Source organism: Vipera ursinii (assembly GCF_947247035.1).
Source record: "Vipera ursinii genome assembly, chromosome: Z".
In the NCBI taxonomy this organism is placed as follows: Eukaryota; Metazoa; Chordata; class Lepidosauria; order Squamata; family Viperidae; genus Vipera; species Vipera ursinii.
Window position 1 is genome coordinate 24,591,342 of NC_139517.1, and position 22,428 is coordinate 24,613,769.

The 22,428-nt window shown below is 35.9% G+C and overlaps 2 protein-coding genes and 1 pseudogene across 3 annotated transcripts; 1 reads left to right on the top strand and 2 right to left on the bottom strand.

Annotated features, from left to right (window-relative positions):
* On the bottom strand, positions 1-921 carry LOC310650081 (olfactory receptor 5A2-like; the record flags this gene model as incomplete). Its single annotated transcript, XM_083378916.1, has 1 exon — positions 1-921. One exon carries the CDS (start codon positions 919-921, stop codon positions 1-3), a length of 921 nt encoding a protein of 306 aa, XP_083235042.1.
* A 4,675-nt stretch (positions 922-5,596) lies between these two features.
* On the bottom strand, positions 5,597-6,580 carry LOC310650082 (olfactory receptor 6B2-like; annotated as a pseudogene). Its single transcript has one exon. The product of its transcript is annotated as an olfactory receptor 6B2-like (transcript).
* A 6,911-nt stretch (positions 6,581-13,491) lies between these two features.
* LOC310650083 (olfactory receptor 5BS1-like) lies at positions 13,492-14,406 on the top strand (the record flags this gene model as incomplete). Its single annotated transcript, XM_083378917.1, has 1 exon — positions 13,492-14,406. One exon carries the CDS (start codon positions 13,492-13,494, stop codon positions 14,404-14,406), a length of 915 nt encoding a protein of 304 aa, XP_083235043.1.
* Positions 14,407-22,428: the final 8,022 nt, after the last annotated feature.

The following is a 22,428-nucleotide window of genomic DNA, read 5'->3' on the forward strand; positions in this document are numbered from 1 at the left end:
TCAAGTATTTATTTTTTGCTTAAACATTCCTTTAAGTGCTCTCTTCACTTCCTTATTTTTCAAACTATAGATAATTGGATTCAGCATTGGGGTCAAAATGTTATACTGAATAGAGATAATCTTATCCAATGTAATAGAAGAAACATTGCTGGGTTTCATGTACTGGGACATTCCTGTCATATACTGTAAGCCTACCACAATGAGATGGGAACTGCATGTAGAAAAAACTTTACTTCTGCTCTCTGCAGAATGGATCTTCATGATGGTGGAGATAATATGAACATAAGAGACCAATGTTGGTGAGAAGGAACCAAGGCCACACATAGCAGCAAAAGACAAAAGGATCACATTACTTAGAAAAGTGTCAGAACAGGATGCTTTCAATAATGGAGGAAGCTCACAGCTGAAGTGATTAATTTCACGGAGGCCACAGAAGTGTAACTTAAAAATGGGCACTGTGTTTATTGTTGCAGATAGCAAGCCTATTAGCCATGCTCCTAAAACCAAGTAAGTGCATATTGTTTTATTCATGATCATTATGTAATGAAGTGGGTGACATACTGCAGCATATCTATCATATGCCATTGCTGACAGTAGGAAAATCTCTGTAACACCTAGTAGAAGGGTGCAAAACATTTGTAAAATGCAGGAAGTGAAGGAAATAGTCTTTTGTTTCATAAGAAAATTCATTAACATTTTAGGAACAATATTAGTTGAATAACACATATCAACAAAGGACAAATGAGATAAAAAATAATACATGGGTACAGAGAGAGAAGGGTCTATTCTGATTATCAGAATGATTGTGATGTTTCCTGACAGTGTGATGAGAAAAATGATTGAAAAGATCAAGAAGAACCAGTTCTGTAGTTGAGGATCACTGGAAAGTCCAAGCAAAATAAAATCAGTTTGGTTCTCCATTTCTGCTTATTCATCTGTAAAACAAGAATAAACATGAAAGTAAAGATATGGAACCAGTGTAGTATACCGGTTAATGGCACCAGGCTAGAAATTGGGAGGTCACGAATTCTAATCTTGTGAGTCTGATATGTTAATGAGTTAATGTGGAAAAGAGAGAGTTCAAACCGGAATGCATGAAAGTTGCCATACACTGGCACCCTATTAGTATCTGATGGATATTTCTCTATTGATCAGTCTACTTGTAAATAAAGAGGAGCATTCAGGTGGTTTAAGAATTGATAACTGTTTCAGAAACCTGCTTGTCATTGTGAAGATTCTTGAAGATAGAGGAAGGTTGAAGGAAAGGAGGTAGAAAAAAAATGCACTTACCTTTTAAAATGAACTTTTCAGTATGAAGGGAGCAAATACACCCCAAAGTTAAAGCTCACTCATTTAGATGAGTGTTTAGTTAATCAAAACAAATCCTTAGTTCTTTTTTGTAAAAATGCCCAGGTGGAAAGTATTCTGAGGATAATATTACTTTTTTTATATAAAGGTGATATTCTATCACCTAAAAAAAGATTTTTTTTTTCCCAGAAGGGAAAATACTGCCACTTGAAACTTCTTGCCAATAATTATCACAAGTTAGTAATACACCTACTTCTCTAGCAATACCCCAACAAACCCTATCATGAGAAGCTACCTGTGTGTCAGGAGTAAAATATGACAAACAAAGAGGAGGAGCTCTTTTCTGGGATGAAGGGAGTTTTGAGTATACTAAGACATTGCGTAGGGGACAATGAATCGGCTCCTTTCATATCAGGCATACAAGGCATACAAGATCAGTAGATTCCCAAAGGAGCAAATGGTTTATGAGATTTCTTGTGTGGTCACAGGGAGTTGTCAGGAGAAGAGGGAAACAATACCACTACATTTAATTCTCGTAACTCATAATTTGTTTTCTTTGGGAACTTGTGAGGAGAGGAATATTCTGAAGAAGAGGATGATGTAATTGTATGACCTTGGAGATTTATTTATTTTATTTTTATTTTAATTCCATTTATATCCCGCCCTTCTCCGAAGACTCAGGGCGGCTTACAAACTTTAGCAGTAGCCTTCATTCTATGTATATGCCTGCTTATTAGAGCTTTCACACACCCCCAAGCGGCATTATTACAAAGTCAGCTTAATTGCCCCCAACAATCTGGGTCCTCATTTTACCTACCTCGGAAGGATGGAAGGCTGAGTCAAGATCAAGGAGAAGAGATGCTGCCTAGGAGCAAGAGAGGAAGGACCCCTCCCCCCCAGCTTAATGGTCAGAGAAAGGAACTGAGGGAGGATTTACCCTAATGGATCAAGCAGTTAAAAGTGGCAATGGGAAGTTTTTACTTTCAGACCTGTATGTTTCTGCTACTGTAGCCTTAATATAAAGTAGAATTAGTTCATCTAGTCTTATTTCCTACCTGGTTTACCCAGAAGGACTGATAATAAACCCAGATTTGTGGATTTCCAAATTCATTTTAGTGCAATTTAAGCTTATAATTGTAAAAATGAATACAAACTACAAAAGAAAAAAAATGAAGAATAGAAAGAAAAAGTAAAACATGCAGAAAAAGGAGGGAATAGAAAGAAAAAAGTAAGAAAAGAGAAAAAAGAAAGTAAATATATAAAGAAGTTATTAAAAAACTTCATCACATCAAATTCAAATAATTTCAGTAACTTAATTCCTTTTAATTTATAATCAATTATTTCACCATCCCATGTCTCATTGCTTATCTATAAACAAATCCATAAAAAACCCATCATTTCAAAATTGGTGTTAAAAGACCATTAAGGGTCACCAGAAATAACACCATAATTATTTCAGCCTTGATCAAATAAACCAAATTTATATTCCATCATTTTACTAAATGTTTAATGGTTACTCTATTCAAGCAATGTTGTAGAACTTGATTTCTTTATACTTCTTTTTTTTATCCTTACACAAGATTTAACCAACCTTTAACAAAACTCTTTTTGTAACTCCAATATAAAAGAATTATCGTCACTCTTATTGCTTTATTAATTGTAATTCCCTTTTGATTTTTAAAGCATCAATCAATATTTTTTGAATATTCAATAACATTTCTTTTTTCATGTCATTCTTGTAGTCTAACATTTGTTGGTCTATTTTCAAGATCAGATTCTTTATCTTGTTAAATAAGACTTATTCCTCTTCTGCCAGTTTTTCTGAAACATCTTTCAGACAAAGTCTGTCCATAGAAGCAAATTTCACTATTGCCATTGCTGATATTAACTTCTGGTTCCATTTTTTTCCCCCCAAAGTATCCTTCAATATTTCCAATATTATAATAGTGGAATATTATAATATTTTGCATCTTCAATATAAATTGCAAGTTGCAACTGTTTAATTTTTTATGTCTTAGAAAAAATATGAAAACAAGTCAATTTTCTCCATGGCAATGATTCTATAGAATTAATTTAAAAAATATTTCAGATTTATTTGGACATATTTATTTATGGAGAAAATGAGTCATATACTATGAATCAAGCATAGCAATATTCTGCTTCGTATACTGATAAAATCATTTGACATTTTTCCAGAAAACTACTTTATTACAAGTAAATGTATTTAACATTGTCCATTTTTGTACTGACATCAGCTATCCGTAATTGGTGTTGGAAATATTTCTCACCACTAGCTACTTTATATAATAGTATAGCTAGGCATGATAGGAACTGATATTTTTTCCCCTTAAAACTGTTTTTTGAGTGGCACGTAACAGCTTCCACATAGCTGGTGAACTAATTTTTAATCAAGGGAATTGTTAATAAGAAATGATTACAAGTCTTTATAGTAGTTAATTTACAATTTCCTCTTGGTCCATTAAATATTTCTGGGAGGAATGTAAGATTTCTTTCTTTTGTTACCATAAAAGTTGTTGAAGGAAACAATATTTTAATGAAACTATACTGAATAAGCTTCAGTAAGTGATTACAAATGTATGGTTATCTTGTTGACAACACATATTCTAATGAGTACAAGAAAAGTTAACCTTAAAAATATATGCTCCCTAAGATAACATTAGATTGCTAGACTTTATTTTACAAAAGAAGCAATTAGGTATTTCAAATACAGAAAATCACAACATGTTTTAAGTCAGCATTTAGAGAAAGACCAGAAATTACACTGAAAACCAATCTATAGAGAATTCTAGTTAGGTCTTTAAATGAAATGTTATCTGCTAATATTGTGAAATAAGACCAATTTGCAGGTATGTTTTCTAGAAAAAAATAAGTTTGTTTTAGTCCTTCCCATCCCCATATTAGAAAGAAAATATTTTCTTCAGATTTTTCAATTATGTATGCTGCAGGCACATTGTTTTAAATGTCAGAGGATTTGAACCTCTACATTTCAATCCTTTGCTTTAAATCTAAAGAAGCAGGAAATGAATACAGCTATCAAAAAACTAGTAAGATACAAAATGTTGATGATGATGATGGTGGTGATGATGATAATAATAATAATAATAATAATAATAATAATAATAATAATAATAATAATAATAATAATAATAATAAAGTTGGAAGGGACCTTGGAGGTCTTCTAGTCCAACCCCCTGCTCAGGCAGGAAACCTTATACCATTTCAGGCAAATGGCTGTCCAGTCTCTTAAAAACTTCCAGTGTTGGAGCATTCACCACCTCTGGAGGAAAGTTGTTCCACTGGTTAATTGTTCTAACTGAAAGGAAGTTTCTCCTTAGTTCTAGGTTGCTTCTCTCCTTGACTAGTTTCCATCCATTGCTTCTTGTCCTGCTTTCAGGTGCTTTGGAGAATAGCTTGACTCCCTCTTCTTTGTGGTAGCCCCTGAGATATTGGAACACTGCTATCATGTCACCCCTCACCCTTCTCTTCATTAAACTACACATACCCAATTCCAGCAACCGTTCCCTATATGTTTTAGCCTCCATCCCCCTAATCATCTTTGTTGCTCTTCTCTGTACCCTTTCTAGAGTCTCAACATCTTTTTTACATCGTGGTGACCAAAACTGGATGCAATATTCCAGGTTTGGCCTTACCAAAGCATTGTAAAGTGGTATTAGTACTTCACTTGATCTTGATTCTATCCCTCTGTTAATGCAGCCTAGCACTGTGTTGGCTTTTTTGGCAGCTGCAGCACACTGCTGGCTCATATTGAAGTGATTGTCTACTAAGACTCCGAGATCCCTCTCACAGTTACTACTATTGAGCAAGGTACCACCTATACTATACCTATGCATTTGATTTTTCCTGCCTAAATGTAGAACCTTACTTTTTTCACCATTGAATTTCATTTTGTTAGATAGCGCCCAGTGTTCGAGTCTGTCCAGATCCTCCTGTATCTTAAGCCTATCTTCTGGAGTATTGGCTATTCCTGCCAGCTTGGTGTCGTCTGCAAATTTGATGAGTTCCCCATCTGTCCCCTCATCCAAATCATTAATGAAGATTTTCAATGTAATATTAAAGAAAATGAAAATGAAACATTTTCAAAATAAAATATTTATTCATAATCTTTCTCTGATGATCATGATGACAAAAATGATGATGATGATGATGATTTTAGTGGGTTTTATGGTTAAAAACCAAAACCTACAAACTAAAAGTAACAGACATTACCAGCAATAAATTTTATAATGTACATTTTGGGGAGGGAGTATCAATTGATTATTCTTTTTTTAATGCAGGTTGATTTCATTGTGATTCCATGCTTCCCACTAATAGCTTTCCTTAAGGCATCTTTGACTTCTTTGTTTCTCAGGCAGTAAACAATAGGGTTCAGTATGGGAGTGACCACTGTGTAAAACACAGATACAGTCTTGTTGAAGTTCACTGAACTGTTGAAAGTTTTTGAGGTTGGACAGATATACGTGAACATCAGTGTGCCATAAAAAATAGTGACTACAGCCAGATGGGAGCCACAAGTAGAAAAAGCCTTTTGCTGGCCTGTAGTTGAGGGGATTTTCAGAACAGTGACAATTATAAGGATGTAAGAGACCAAAATTAGGGAAAATGAACTAACAATGACACTAGTAGCCACAAGGAAGTTGAACAATTCAGCTTCATCTGGATCTACACAAGATAGTTTCAGTAAAGGTGATACATCACAGTAGAAATGGTTGATCTCATTTGGTCCTTAAAATGGTATCTTACAGAGGGCCACAAGTGGAGGTATGTTAATTATAAAGGCACCAATCCAAGAACAAGCTGCCATTTGATGACAATTTTTGTTATTCATGAGATTTTGATATCGTAGAGGATTACATATGGCTAAATAGTGATCAAATGCCATGATTGCCAAAATAAAACATTCAGCTGCACCAAATGAAATGAAAAAGTAGAGTTGGGCAATGCAGCTAGTATATGTGATATATTTGTTTTTTGTTAGAAAAACATCTAGCATTTTGAGGATAATATTGGAAGTGTACCATATCTCTAAGAAGGAGAAGTTGCTGAGGAAAAAGTACATGGGGGTATGAAGATGTCGGTCAATGTAGACTATGCTGATAATGATGAGGTGTCCACTCAAAGTCAAGACATAAATGAGCAACCCAACAAAGAAGAGGAGAAACTGAAAGTCCTTCAGACTAGGAAAGCCCAAAATGATGAAATGAGTTACTATGGTTTTATTGCTAATTATCATATTTTTGACCTATGGAAGAAAAAGCAGAAGTAAAAGAAAACTATAAAAAACAAAATAAGATAATATAATATCTACAAATCAAAATCCAACAATGCCAATATCTCTTTGTCATTAAATTTTGGTCACTTTGTGACTGAAGTGATCAAGTATTGTGTTTATAGTTTAAACAGAGTCATTTACTTTCAAACAAATTGCTGAAATGTTAGAGAGGAGAGGAATAATGAGTCAGCAGCAAGAATGAGGGATAAAGTATAAAGCAGCTTTTTTAAGAGAGAGAAAGTACATAGATTATCATTATAATCATCGTTATTATTATTGGTGATCAGATGCCCACTTACATGATTGGATTTTGAATTACTTTTTTGCTGTAGACTACCCAACAGAATTCTGGATTTCAAGAGTCTTAAAATCTTGATTTTATTTTCCTGGGCTCCAAGATCCCAACAGACAGCAGCCAAGAAATTAAAAGATGCTTGCTCCTGGGGAGGAAAGCAATGGCAAATCTAGACAGCACACTAAAAAGCAGAGACATCACCCTGTCAACAAAAGTGTGTATAGTCAAGGCTATGGTCTTCCCAGTTGCAATGTATGGCAGTGAAAGCTGGACCATAAGAAAGGCTGAGCACCAAAGAATTGAGGCGTTTGAAGTATGGTGCTGGAGAACACTCCTGTGAGTCCCTTGGACTGCAAGGTGTTCAAACTGGTCAGTCGTAGAGGAGATCAACCCTGACTGCTCTTTAGAAGGCCAGATCCTGAAGTTGAAACTCAAATACTTTGGCCACCTAATGAGAAGGAAGGACTCACTGGAGAAGAGCCTAATGCTGGGAAAGGTTGAGGGCAAGAGAAGAAGGGGACGACAGAGAATGAGGTGGCTGGATGGAGTCACTGAAGCAGTAGGCGTGAGCCCACATGGACTCCAGAAGATGGTAGAGGATGGGAAGGCCTGGAGGAACGTTGTCCATAGGGTCGTTATGGGTCGGACATGACTTTGCAATTAACAACAACACAATCTTGAAGAGCAAATTTTAAAGATCTACTAGATGAGGACAAAATTGTTTTCTCAGTTCTGTAAGTAGAATGATATCTAAAATTTGAGCATTGGATTCTGTCTTCTATTCTTCTGTCATTTTACAAGTGGCAGAAAAAAATGCAATTATGCAATTCTACAATCTATATAATTCATATACAATTATGGTCTAGATGAAATTATCTTTTGAGTCATAAATTCTAGTTAAGTGTCTGTTTTTTTCAAGGACCTCTAAAACTGAAGCAGTTAAAGAGATACCCAAAGAACAATAGAGAAAAAGAAGAAATGTGATTGTTTTGTACCTATGTTTAATTGTGTTGTGTGGTGCCTGGGTCCCTGGTTTAATGTCTACATATTAAAATAATTAATAGAAAAAAATAAAATTTACATTTTTATGCATCATATAATTTATACGGTCATACAATGCAATTTGCCACATAGCAGACATTTCTGTCTAATCAGTACCACTTATCCAATTTGTCTATTAAATTAAATATTTATCAATTAAAACATTACCTTATCAAAAGCTTTAGCACTCTATATTAATCCTGTCAGAAGAGTAATCAAAACTCTATCAGAGGGGATGAATCATGGTTCTTTTTGATGCATGATAAACGAAGAAAACCCGAAGCATATATTCTACGATTTAACCTTTTAATTACAAAGAAACTTGTAAAAAGCATTTTATTTTATTAGAATATTCTGCTGCAGTTGACAAATGACGTCTCATTCTTGTCACAATTATGTGCCTGGTTAAGCTGGATCAGCCCAGCACAAATATATGCATTAAAAATGTGTCTTAACTGAGTTTTGCCTCATTGACAAAAAAAGAGGATGTCACTGTCTTTATCCCAGAGACCACAAAGAAGAGGGGGGAAAAAGTAACTTTTGCTTTAGGCATGCCCACACAATAGTAAACTCGCTGAACATGTGACACTCACTATGGTTACAATGATAAGATAACAAGACAGCTTGCAAAGTACAAACTGCAAGAAGCTTACTGACAAAACTAAAAACACAGTGACATCCTCTTTTTTTGTCAGTAAGGCAAAACTCAGATAAGACACATTTTTATGCAGATATTTGTGCTGGGCTGATCCAGCTTAACCAGGCATATAATTGTGACAAGAATGAGATGTCATTTGTCAACTGCAGCAGAATATTCTAATGAAAGAAAATGCTATACTTGAAGGAGATTTTCCAGCTTGGAAAAGACTATAATGATTGAAAATAAGACATAAAAATCTAGATGATGTTTGGGGAACCTACTAGAGTTAAGATCTTTTGCAAGTTTTATTAGTTTCATTATTGTCAGAAAAGGAAGTAAAGTAAAGTTATGACATTTTCATATTCTGAAGGATATTTTGAGACATTAAAATATAATTATTTTATATCTCTTTTTGTGTATGTGTGTTTATTAATATATTTATATTAATAAATTATAGTTTCTCATTTGTATCTCAAAAAGAAGATTCTGTGCAACATGCTTAATTGAAGCTTATAACCTTTCTTTATACCAGGGGGCTGAGCTACCTGGAAGTAAACTAAATTATTTATTTATTTTTAATGTTAGGAAGTATTTATGAATTTCCTGTGGATAAATACTTTCTGCTTAAAAAATATGTTTCTGTGCATGTGTATAAGTACTTGGGTTTGTGTCCATGTGTGTGTAATAGCATTTGATTTTATAAATCTAACAGTATAATAAGGGGAAGGGGGAATGTCACACTTAAATAAGAATAAGAATTTTGATTCAGATCTTCTCCAAAAATATGATGTGCTGATTTTTGTTTAATTCAATGATTTACTTTATAACTACTTACCTTGGAGATATAAATAATTCCTTGCAGTTGAAGGAGTAAGGAAGAAATATGATGTAAAATTTCCCACCATTGGTAGGAAGTAGGAAGTGATTCAGCATTAAAGGGGAAAAGACATAAATTAGTGTCAAATTTTATTGTGATTATCAACATTACTACCTTTGTATCATTTAACTTTCAAACAAAGACAATGTTATAGCTTCATCTCATCTCAGTAGGGAGGCATTTTATTTTATTTTGGGAGATTTGACCTGATTATGGATGGGACATGAAGCTAGATGATTAACAATTGCAAAAACACTCACCAAATTCAATATTAAGGCAAGATTTTAGTGAATGACTTCCCCCCCCCCTCATAGTAATGGCTAATGTATTGTGGTACTGAATGCTTTTCATTGACATAGTTGTTTAGTGAATTTTTATCTAAGCAAGTACATATGGCTTCACAATCTTTGTAATTCTTGCTAGCACACCATTGTTTTGTTCTTAACAATAGTGCAGTGTTCAGATTTCACTGTGATATCAAAATGAATTAAAAATTTCATTGAAAAGTTGAAAAAAGGGAAAATAAATCTTCAATGGATAGGCTCCAAATAGCCTTGACTGATTGATTGATGAGAGTAAGATCTAAAATCAGTAAGACCAAGAGTCATGGTGGCACAGTGATTAGAATGCAGTATTACAGCCTAACACTGCCAATTGCCAGCAGTATGATCCTGACCAACTCAACATTGACTCAGCCTTCCATCCCTCCATGGTCAGTGAAATGATGACCCAAATTGTTGGAGGCAATGTGCTGACTCTGTAAACTGTTTAGAGAGTGCTGTAAAGGACTATGAAATGGTATATAAATGTAAGTGCTATTGCTATTGCTAAGTTGTGATTTATTTGCTTCATCAATTACAATCATATAATTTATTAAGAGTTAAGCATGGCCTTTCAACTCCATTGACATCCATACAATTTTCTTGCCAGCCTATTTCAGAAATAGTTTGGCACTTCTTTTTTCCTAGGACTGAGAGAGAGTGATTGGCCCTCAAGCTGGATTTGTGCCTAAGGCAACAAATCTTATGTCTAAGGCTCATGTCTCCTGGTTTCTGTCCCAGTGCCTTTAATCATTACACCAAAGTGTATTTCAAGCATACATTAGTGTAAACCTGTTTCTCCTAGATACTATTATATTGTATTTCAACCATCATAGAAATATTATTTAATATAAGACTTATCTGACTTGAGTTCTAAAAGGACCGAAATTCCACCTGAATATTTATTTCCACATTATTTGTACAAAAAGTTGTTAGAGAAATAAAACCATTGTAGACATTGATGGAAGGCATTCAAAATCACTTGCTTATGAGTAATGACTTTTTTCAATCATTCCAAGAGGGATGCAACAGCTTTCTCATATCTAGAAAACTAGTTAAGCATCAAAAGGATTATTAATAAGAAACTGATTACAGGTCTTTATATTGGTTAGCTCAGAATTCCCCCTTCATTCATTATATCTTTCTGGGAACAATGGAAGATGAATTCTAAACTCTTGGTTAGTCTCCTGTCACCATAAAGATTGTTGAAGGAAACAATATTTTAATGAACCTATACTGAATAATAATAAGCTTCAATCAGTGATCACAAATGTCTAATTATCTCCTTGATAATGAGTACAGGAAAAGTTAATTTTGGGGAAAAAATAAGTTTCATCAGATAACATTATATCATTAGGCTTTACATCATTTTCCAAAGAAAGCAACAAGTTATTTCAAATGCAAAAAAAATCACCCCATAGTTTAAATGAGCATTGAGAGAGTCTTTGCTAGAAATTACACTGAAAATTAATCTACAGAGAATTTCAGTTATGTCTTTACCTAATATGATGGCTTTTAGCAAAGTGAAATAAGATAAATATGCTGTATAGATTTCCTAAGAAGAAATGAGTTTGTTTTACTCTTTCTCTCCCCATATTTTTAATGCTTTTATAAATTAAGACAACTTTCTTGCAGCATTGACTTATAAATAATTATGCTGCCATATACAGTTCCCTATATCCTGTTAATTTTGCGTTATCTTGGTCAATGCATTACCTGTTATAAATCTAATTTTCTGTGGATTAAATTACATATTTCTGAATTTTCATTTATTCTTGCCTTATCTTGTACAAAAATTAACCTGAATAGTGTACCAATTTCCATTAATGCTAAGCAGTTCTGTTGTCTTTTTACATTATTTGTTAACTCTTGTTGTTGTTTTTACATTATTTATTAACTCTTTGTCCAAAGCCCCATAATGTATGGTATCTCAAGATAACCTCAAAGGAAAACAAGAAAACTTCCCTTATTTTTCTATCATTTATTGTGTTTTTGTTCTGCAACACTGCCTGTTTACATGTCTATGTCCAGCTCAGCTTCTTTAGTTGCTGTGGATGAATATTCTCTATGCCATAAATATATATTCATGTCTTAAAGTGGAACTAAATGCATAACCAAATACCCAAAACAAAGCATCACAAAAATGGGTGGTTTGCTTTGATACAGCCAGGGTCATGAAAATTGCAGATATCTGCACCACAAATAACGGGAATCATTTTCCTTCAATCTATTCATTAAGTTATTGAAAAGGGAGAAAAGACCCCAATGATATAGGTTTCCTTCAAATTCTCACAGAAAAGCAATAAATAAATAAGAAATTGGCAAGGCCAGATTTTACAATGGAATCTAGACAAGTAAAAACACCATCATTATTTCCACAGTGCAAATGTTGTAACTTCTCATGGGGTAATTAATAAACTCAGGAGACCAATTAAGAAATTCTCAACTTTCAAACTCTACACCTTGGGCAACAGGAAAGAGAAAAGAGAAGATAAAATTCAAATGTAAGTCCTGCACATGGATGTTATCTGTCTCCTGAGAAGATATGTATGATTGGATCATCATATCCCAAAGAATGCAATACAATAACAGATACTAAATACACATTAATATATAAATTGTGTACCTATACATGTTTCACAACTAAGAACATGTACAACAATTTGAAACTAAAAATATAGAGAGAACATTAGTTAGAATTTATTCTACACTGCTTTCTATGAAATGAGAAGCAAGGGAGAATTAGGTAAATTTCTTAAGAAAACATAACATATTTTTTCTCCTCTCCTCTGGAAAAAAGTCCTTTCAGTTTGATCCTAGACAGAGGTATTGTAAACAAAATATGGAAAACTATGCTTGTAAAATTGAGTCTTCAAAATGTATTGAAATTTAAACTGTATTATCTGTTTAATGTGCAACTTTTCTTAATTTTAGTCAATATGCTACTTGGAATGGTGGGAAGTCTTTCTATAAGACTGGGGAGCTAGTTGAGGAAATTAAGACATGTATACTGTGATAGGTATGCCAAATCTCTGGAATAGTATTGACTAGCAAGTGAAATTTAGTCTTCACATTCATTTTCAAACATTCAAGACTTCCCCTCCCCCTTATTTTCTTTATATTTTTAATGACTGTATAGTTAGGCTTCATTTTGTTAAATGATTATCCTATAATGGAACTAGAAATGAAAAATTGGAACTATGGCAGGTTTAATTTTCATCTTTATGTATGATGTGTACTTGTCCTTAAGTAGTTTAACTATTTTTTTCTTCCTAGTGTTTTCCTGCAAGTTTAGATCAACCTAGAGACAATCCATTTGTTGTGGCAAGAATTGACCAAACTGCTTGTCACTCAGATCTGATGTTGTGGGCTGAGAGAGACTGCTTAAAATAACCCAGCCAGGTTTCATGCCTAATGTAGGATTGGAACTCACAGTCTCCTAGTTTCTGGCCCAGTGATTTATCCACTAAACCATACTGGCTCTTATTAATTTAAATTAAAAATGTCTGCCTAAATTTTGGTGACAATCTTTCAAATTTGTTAGCATTATCTTTAATATATAGTTCTATTTTTGTTTTTTTATGTTAATTTCTTTTTCTTAAAAAAGGCCATCAGCCACATGTTATAACCTTATAAAGTATACATTTGTTTATTTGATCTCTCTGTCTCTCTCTTTTGAAATTCCTACACAGTCTGGAAATGGAAAATCAGACGACCACAGTGACTTCCTTTATCCTTTTGGGATTTTCATACAACCTGTCAGTCAATATTTTCCTCTTCCTTGTATTTTTCCTTATATACATAACAACTTTGGTGGGAAATATGATGATTATGGTGGTTACAACTTATCTTCCAAGCCCCATGTATTTTTTTCTAGCACATCTGGCTTTCCTTGATATTTGTTTTTCTTCTGCTACTGTTCCAAAGTTGCTAGTTATGTTCTATGCAGGCCAGACTATTTCATATTCTGCTTGCTTTAGTCAAATGTTCTTTGTCTTTCTAATGGGGACCACTGAACATTACATCCTTGCAGCAATGGCTTATGACCGATATGCTGCCATTTGCAAGCCCCTCCATTATGTGCAAATTATGAACAAAGCATTTTGTAGGGTGCTGGTGGGTGGTGCATGGGCAACTAGTTTCTTATGTTCCTCAATAAATGTGTTACCTATTTTGAGGTTAAGTTTCTGTGGACCTAATATTATCAGGCATTTCAGTTGTGAGTTTCCAAATCTTCTTGCACTTTCCTGCTCAGAAACTTTTCTCAATAAACTGGCATTCTTCACAACAGGAAGTGCCTTTGCAGGTTGTTCATTGATTATTATTCTACTTTCATACATCCATATAATCTCAACTATCCTGAAGCTGAACTCCACAGAAGCAAAAAGAAAAACCTTCTCTACCTGTAGTGCTCACCTTATTGTTGTGGCTTTGTATTATAGCACTGGATGTTTTAGGTATATGAGGCCTAACTCAGCCTCTTCAATTATTGTGGATGAACTCTTCTCCATTCAATATGGCATTTCAACACCCATGATAAACCCCCTTATCTACAGCCTGAAAAACAGAGAAGTGAAGGTAGCCATCAAAAAGCTATTGGGCTACAAATTATAGTTACCTAAAATCTAAACTGTTTTGTTGTTTAATATGTTGACCATTCTGTTTTTACTGAGCAGAAAAAATAAATGAAACATATTGGAACTTTCCCCAAATCTTGTTGTTTGGTGTAGGCAAATAGATACAATTGAATATTGGTTTAAATTCATTGATATATACACATCCTCAACCAGGGTTTTTATTTTCCAAGATGGGCTCAGAGTATTCTGCCTCATCATATAGAATTTTTGGCCAAGCTATTCTATCAGTTTGATCAGTGACTAGTTAAAAATGGCACCAAACTATTTTCATTGTCCTTGGAGGGAGCAGCTAAATCCATTCTGTGTTTTTTCTTCTTTGAGTTGCAATGCAAACATTTCTCTCTGACTGGATGGGGAATTAAAACAAAATTGTTGACATCTACTTCTTTTCAAACATTATGGCTACCCTGGGTCTCCTCAATATTTTATTTTATTATTATTTTAGCATAAGATAAAAACTGGATTAATGGGCTTCATGATTTAGACTCAACAACATTTGTCCCTTGGACAAAATTCATTTATTTATTTCAGATTCAGAAACATGCACTTATATCTCTCTATATATTTGCATCTGAAACTATACGTGGATCTATGCAGAATAACTGGTCTGTCTATTAATCTATTAGAAAGTGAAGTACATGAGAACACAGAGACAAGCATGTATATATTCCATTCTCAGCCCTTTGGGTGGTCTATATCTTCCTAAACTTAGGTCCTCCACCAGAGGCCTGGGATTTTGAGGGTTCTGGCAATATCTTTGTTGTTCATAGCAATTCACTCTTCTGGACAGAGAGCTCTAATGTTGTTCCTGAGATCTGTTGGAGCCACTCTTTCAGTTGAGTTGCAGCCCTGAGTGTTCCTGCCATCACTGGGACCATTTTGTCTTTAACATTACACATCCTCTCTAGTTCCACTTTCAGACCACATAACTTTTCAAGCTTTTCATATTCCTTTTCCCTTATGTTGCTCTCACTTGGCATCTCTACATCTATCACCACCAATGTCTTTTGGCCCTTGTCTGCTACCATGATGTCTACTTGATTGATCAGTACCTGCCTGCCTGCCATGCTGGCTCAGGAATTCTGGGAGTTGAAATCCACAAGTCATAAAAGAACCATGGTTGCCTAACCCTTGGTCTAGTCCAGGGTTATCAAACTGCCAGCCCATGGGCCAGACATGTCATCCAAAAGCCGCTCCCACCCCATTGCCGGCACTGGCAAAACCATCCCGATATGTTGTGGGATGTCACATGACGTCACGGGTTGACATGTTTGGTCTAATCCCTACACAGTGGAAATGTCCATGTGCATAATGCCACCCACTTGGTTGTATTGTTGAATGTATGCTGCTCTTGCTTGAATCTTTCATCCTGTAACTATATAATACTTTTTAGAACAGAGTTGGTGCTATTTGAATACATCATACTCTTTATTTTGGAAAGAGGCAGAAGCTAAAATAAAAGTTCTGACTACCCATTGAGGGAAAAAGTCTCCCAATATTAAATATGTCAAATTATTTTTTCACTGAAATATATTCATGAAATATATTTCATGAGTCCTTTCATGAAATCTCTTTGAAACAGAAAGGGGAATAATTGCTTCACTAAAAAACTGAAAATTTATTTTTTGATATCTTTACTCAAAATTGGTTAATAGAGTGCATCTTTCAGATGTGTCAAGAGTATATGGACAATTCTTCCACCATAAATGGAAATGTGCAGTGGAAAAAATGGCAGATAGCAAGTTATTTACTCACAGTGAAATACTAGTATGTATTCTGATTCTGAGGACTTAAGAAGGACAAATATTTTCTCAGTTCCCATTGTTCTAAAATCCCATTCTTTTCCCACTGGGCCTTCTAATTTCACACTGATCTCCGAGAGAAGGAGAAATGAAACAGAGCTAATGTGTTGCTATATTTAACAAATAAATATGTTTTGGTGTGTCTTTATGGTATAAGTTGTTGTGATTGTGTAATATATACATACACTGCTTATTAATTATACTTCCCTTTTTATAGACATTTTATTAGTTTTTAACTATAACAATCTCCAGTCCCTGGTGTAGAGCGTGTTGTTTTGGCTTATATTTTAACAAGAAAAAAGGACAAAAATAATTAATTAACAATCAATAATAATTTAATTTGATAATTCCATAATTAATATATTAATTAATGGTATATTTTTTGTCTTCCTTTCTCCCATTTGTATTCTCCTTCAACCTTAGCCAAAATATAATTCTTAATATTTTCAACATATAAATGATTAGATACAGGCATTTTTATATTTATACAAATAATAATAATAATAATCTCTCTATGTAACATTTTTTTTCAGCTTATATTTTTCTCATAGCCATCATCCCATTAATTCAGCATATATCCTATGCTGTTTCTTTCACCTTTTCCTTAAAGAGGCCTTACTCCTTTTTGCCCCTGGAACATGCAGCCACTGCCTCAAACTCCTCCAAAAGCCTCTCTCCCTTCCTCTGGGCCTGCCGACAGTCTCATCCAGTTCCCTTGTTCCATAAGCCCCAGGACCTCTCCTCCTCTGCCTCCTTTGGAAACAACTCTGATTTGCAATCAAATCCATCACTGTGCCAGCAGTCAGATCGTACTGCCAGCAGAACAATTTCAAACAGCACAAACAACTGATCAGAATTTCTATATAGCTCCCAATGAATAAATGACCGCACTGGCACACAAGTTATATATAAGTGAAAGAGGAATAGGACAAGAAAATCCTGCTGATGATGTTATCAGGTCCAGTAATTAAACATTCAGAAACTAAACTAAAACAAACTTGGAGAGCAAACCACTGTCAAAATCTAAAACCCAGGCTACAAGTATTTTCTATTATTTCAAATGTTTCTTGGAATTTCTATCAACTCAGCTATTTAAAATTTGGCTTATTTGTTTCAGAAATAACTATCACTTTTGAAATTCCATAGTGTGGAACAAATAGATTTTGGTGAAATAAAGACTGACTTCTAAGTCAATAATTTATATCTATATGAAAGTGGTCAGGATACAGTACAACATCCTAATCATATTAACCCTGCAAAAGATTGACTATAGACTGAATGATAAAATATAAATTGATTAACAAATGAATCTGCTAATCGAAGAATCGTATAGGATTTTATTTTAGAATTATACTTAGTCTTAAATATGTAAAGAGAATACTCTGTAACAAGAATGTAAAAAGAGACAGTTGCCATTCAAATCTCATCTATCTGTAATCAATAAAATGTTGAATTCTTAATTCAAATAATTACAATCAATCAAATTACACTTAAGGGAGCAAATTGATTTCATCTTAATTCATTCCTATGCTAGTTGATAAAAATGAGGGGACACCCCCACCAATACTTTGCCTTGAACTTCCAAGGAAACTAACAGAGAAAACATTATAAATAAACAGTAAAATAAAGAAGGAATTGGCAAGCAAGCCTTATCACTAATGCTTAACCAGTCATCCACACAATAGTGCAATTACGAAAACTTTCTCTACCTGCAGTTCTCACATTATTGTTGTGGTTTTGTATTATGGCACTGCCTGCTTTAGAAATATGAGGCCCAACTCAGCTTCCTCAATTATTGTTGATGAACTCTTCTCTATTCAATACATTTCAGCACCCATGCTGAACCCCCTTATCTACAGCCTGAAAAACAGAGAAGTGAAAGAAGCCATCAAAGAATTAATGGGCTACAAATCTTTGTAAAATTCATCTGCACACATGCACACATATATAAGTGTACGCACATGTATGTGTTTATCTCCCTCTGTCTCTATATACATAAGCACACAAACAATGTACCTCACTGTCTCTTTCTATCTCTCTGAGTTTGTCTATATCAGGGGTCCTCAAACTTGGCCATTTTATGACTTGTGGACATTAAACCCCCAGAATTCCTCAGCCAGTGGGCCTGGTCTGTTTAATCTCAAACTGATAAGTTATCAATGTGTTGTTTTGGAAAGGTATTTGAATGCCATGTAAACTTGTGTGATTCCTCCCATATGAATCATAGCATTGATGATGCTGGTGGTGATGATGCTGTTCAAAATAATAATGGTCAGTAGAATGAAATGGAATTGTTTGAATTGAGGAATGTTGGAACTGAAGAGGTTTCTTGGATAAGAAATAAAATGTTTTCAAAGAAAATCATCAAGTATAATTGAGTATCTTTGCTTATTGTTGTGAATATAGCCTGCAAGCCACTCTGCATATTAAAACATTCTGATGAATGAGAGACAATATTGCAAATTTCTTCTAGTAATCTTCAAATTGGCTGACCCAAAGACAACTCTCTGTCACCTCAACTTCCTGGTTACTTTTCCCATCATTTCACTGAATTGATAGATTAATAATAATAATAATAATAATAATAATAATAATAATAATAATAATAATAATAATAATAATAATAATAATAATAATAATAATAATAATAATAATAATAATGAGAAGGAGGAGGAGAAGGAGGAGGAGGAGGAGGAGGAGGAGGAGGAGGAGAAGAAGAAGAAGAAGAAGAAGAAGAAGAAGAAGAAGAAGAAGAAGAAGAAGAAGAAGAAGAAGAAGAAGAAGAAGAAGAAGAAGTTGGAAGGGACCTTGGAGGTCATCTAGTCCAACCCCCTGCTCAGGCAGGAAACCCTATATCATTTCAGGTTAATTACCTCTTTGGTAAATAGAAATTAAACTAATGGTGCCATGGGCCCAAAGTTGGTTACTAATGAGTGAGGTACTGTATATGTAATGGATGCTGTTGCTCATCAAAGTTTGACATAAGTAGATGCCAGTAAATTGAGGACCCTGATTGTTGGGGGCAATATTGTTAGATTGTGGGCTCAGGACCTCATGGCTAAGATGGATGACGCAGGACAACAGGGTTCAGCATAACTTCCTTTACTGATGTAGCACAGACTTGGTAAACAAAGGGGCAACTGCCCCTCTTATAAACCTAGCCAGGTATACTTGGAACTAATCCCATTGTCCAGATTTCCCGCCAAAGACTGCCCTGCCAATCCTGACAGGGCACCCTGCCACCTGGTGGTGTCAGTGGCTATCTCTGTGAACATCTCATATATACATATATACATAACACCCCTTCCCCCAAACAAAAAAAAAACACAAATAATAATGGGAACAATAAACAACTAATAGAATATAACCTGCAGTGTTGATCTTGATTTTGTTTATATTACCCTAGCCTCAAGACCTTACATAGCCAGTGGCCTATGGATCCTTGCTGAGCGTTTCACTGCTTGCCCAGCATTCTGGTTGCCTGGATCAGCAAGGGCAACTGAGTCTGCAATGTAGTCATCCCTTGGGATGCTGTCAGGGTCCTGATTACTGGTCAGATGTTGCTCTGGAGACATATTTTGAGGCTTTTCAGGTTGTCTCTTCCTCAACTGGTCAATGTGTCTCCTCACCTCACGACCTTCCTCCACCTCTACAATGTAAGATACAGGCCCCATTTTGCCCACTACCACCCCCTGGATCCAGGTAGGCCCTAGATCATAGTTCCAGGCCCAAACCATTTCACCAATGTACAATTCTCGGGTGGTGTCTGGTTGCTCCTGTTGAGCTGATACTCTGTCTGGGTGTAGTCTGTCAAACATAGTAATGAGTCAACATCCCCAATGCAACTCAGCAGGCTCTTGCCTGTAGCCGTACATGGAGTGGTATGTTGTGCCAAAAGAAACTGACCTAACCGGTGATACCAATCTCCACTGATGATATGCCTCATCAGGCAACCCATGAGTGGCAAATAGTCCCCGCAGCACTTGAATTGTCTTTGCAGTGATCATGCTAGAGACTGGGACTACTTCTAGCCATTTAGAGTGACTGTCAACCACTACCAGGAACGATTGCCCCTGAAAAGGCCCAGTGTAATCGATGTGTATCCTAGGCCATGGGGTGTGAGTTGATTCCCATTTGTGAATGGGAGCCTGTGGCTGTTCTGGCCTTGATCTCTGGCATGTGTAGCACCCCGCTACCTGCTATGGCTTTGTCAAGACCAGGCCACCATAAGTAGCTCCTAGCTAGTGCCTTTGTCCTTACTATGCCAGGATGCCCCTCGTGTAATGATTGTAAGACCCTTTCCCACAATTTCTCTGGAATAATATCTCTACTACCCCACAGCAAACATCCTTTATGAGAAGGCAACTCGTGTCTCCTCATAAAATATGCCTGGAATTCTGGCCCCTGGCTCTTGTCCTGCCACCCAGATGCTACCCATGAGCTGAGCCTGCTCATTACCTTGTCTGCTGTGGTGCCAGCAGCAATACCCTTCACCTGTAGAGAGCAATCTGGAAGATCTTGGATGAGTAGGATCTGCTCCGCCGGTGCTGGATCTGGGTCATTGCTCATCATTGGCAACCTGTTCAATGCATCTGCATGGCCCATGTCCTTTCCCCGTTTATGGACTAGTTTGCAAGTGTAAGCAGATAGGAAAATGGACCACCTCAGCATTCTTGGGGAAAGAATTTGTGGTGTTTGTTTGTCAGTTGTGAACAACCCCAACAATGGTTTGTGATCAGTAAAAATGGTGAACTCCCTGCCTGCTAAGCTTGTAAGCCGCCCTCAGTCTTCGGAGAAGGGCAGGATATAAATGGAATTAAAATAAATAAATAAATAAATAAATAAATAAATAAATAAATAAATACAGGTAATCATGGATTTTTTTTTACTCCTGACACAATTGCCAGTGCTTCCTTGTCAATTTGTGCATAATTCCTTTCTGCTTTGGACAGAGTTCGGGAGTAATATGCAATAGACCTTTGCTCCCCATTTCCCTCTATATGACTTGATACAGCACCCACCCCATAAGGGGATGCATCACATGTGATGCAGATAGGCTTATTTTCTAAAAAAATGTGTGATGGTAGAATCACTAGATAACAGTTGTTTAAGATTTGTAAAACTCTGTTTGTGGACCTTGGTCCAGATCCATGGAGTTTTCTTATCTAACAGCCTGTGTAAAGGTTCTGCAATTGCTGCTTTGTGGGGTAAAAATGTGTGATAGAAATTAAATAACCCCAGAAAAGCTTGCTATTCAGCCTTATTTGCTGGAGTTGGAGCCAACTTAATTGCTTTCACCTTAGAGTCAGTGGGGTGAATACCCTTGGCATCAATCCTGAACCCTAAGAACTCAGTGGATGCCACACCAATGCTGCACTTACTTTTTTTAAGTTTAAGCCCAGCAGAGCGAAATCTGCTTAAGACAGCTTGCAGCCTGTCAGCCAAGATCTCCTCAGATTCCCCAGCGATGCGGACATCGTCAAAATAAGGATATACACCAGGAATGCCCTTCAGAGTCCTCTCCATCACTTCCTGAAAAATCCCAGGAGCTACTGAGATACCAAACTGTAACCGGTTAACTCGGAAAACTCCTCTATGTGTCACTATTGTTTGAGTGTCAGCTGCTTCCTTATTCACTGACAGCTGCTGATACGCTTGTGCCAAATCAAGTTTTGCAAACAGCGCACCACCTTGGACAGTGGCGAGAACTTGCCGGACCGACGGAACCGGGTAAGCATGCGGATTTAAGGCTCTGTTTACCATAGCCTTATAATCAGCACATATTCTAATTTCTCCATTTGCCTTCAACAGAGTCACAATTGGAGTTTCCCAGTCTCCCCAGTCCACCAGTTCTGACACTCCCTGTTCCACCAGTTTGTCCAGTTCACTCTCAATCTTATGTTTGAGGGCAAATGGAACTCTTCGGGGCTTGATACAAACCGGTGGGACATTCGGGTTTAGTTTAAACTTAATGGGAGGGCCCGTGTACTTCCCCAGGCTGTCATTGAATACGTCTGTAAATTCATTACAAACAGATTCAAGACGTTTGTGCTGGATACTATTCACTCCCCCCAACCAAATGCCCAGGGCATCAAACCAATCCAGCCCTACTAAGCTAGTTCTCCGCCCATTGGTCACCAAAATATCTAAGGGACCTTGGAAGTCCTTAAACCCCACAGACGCAGTGGCCTTTCCCC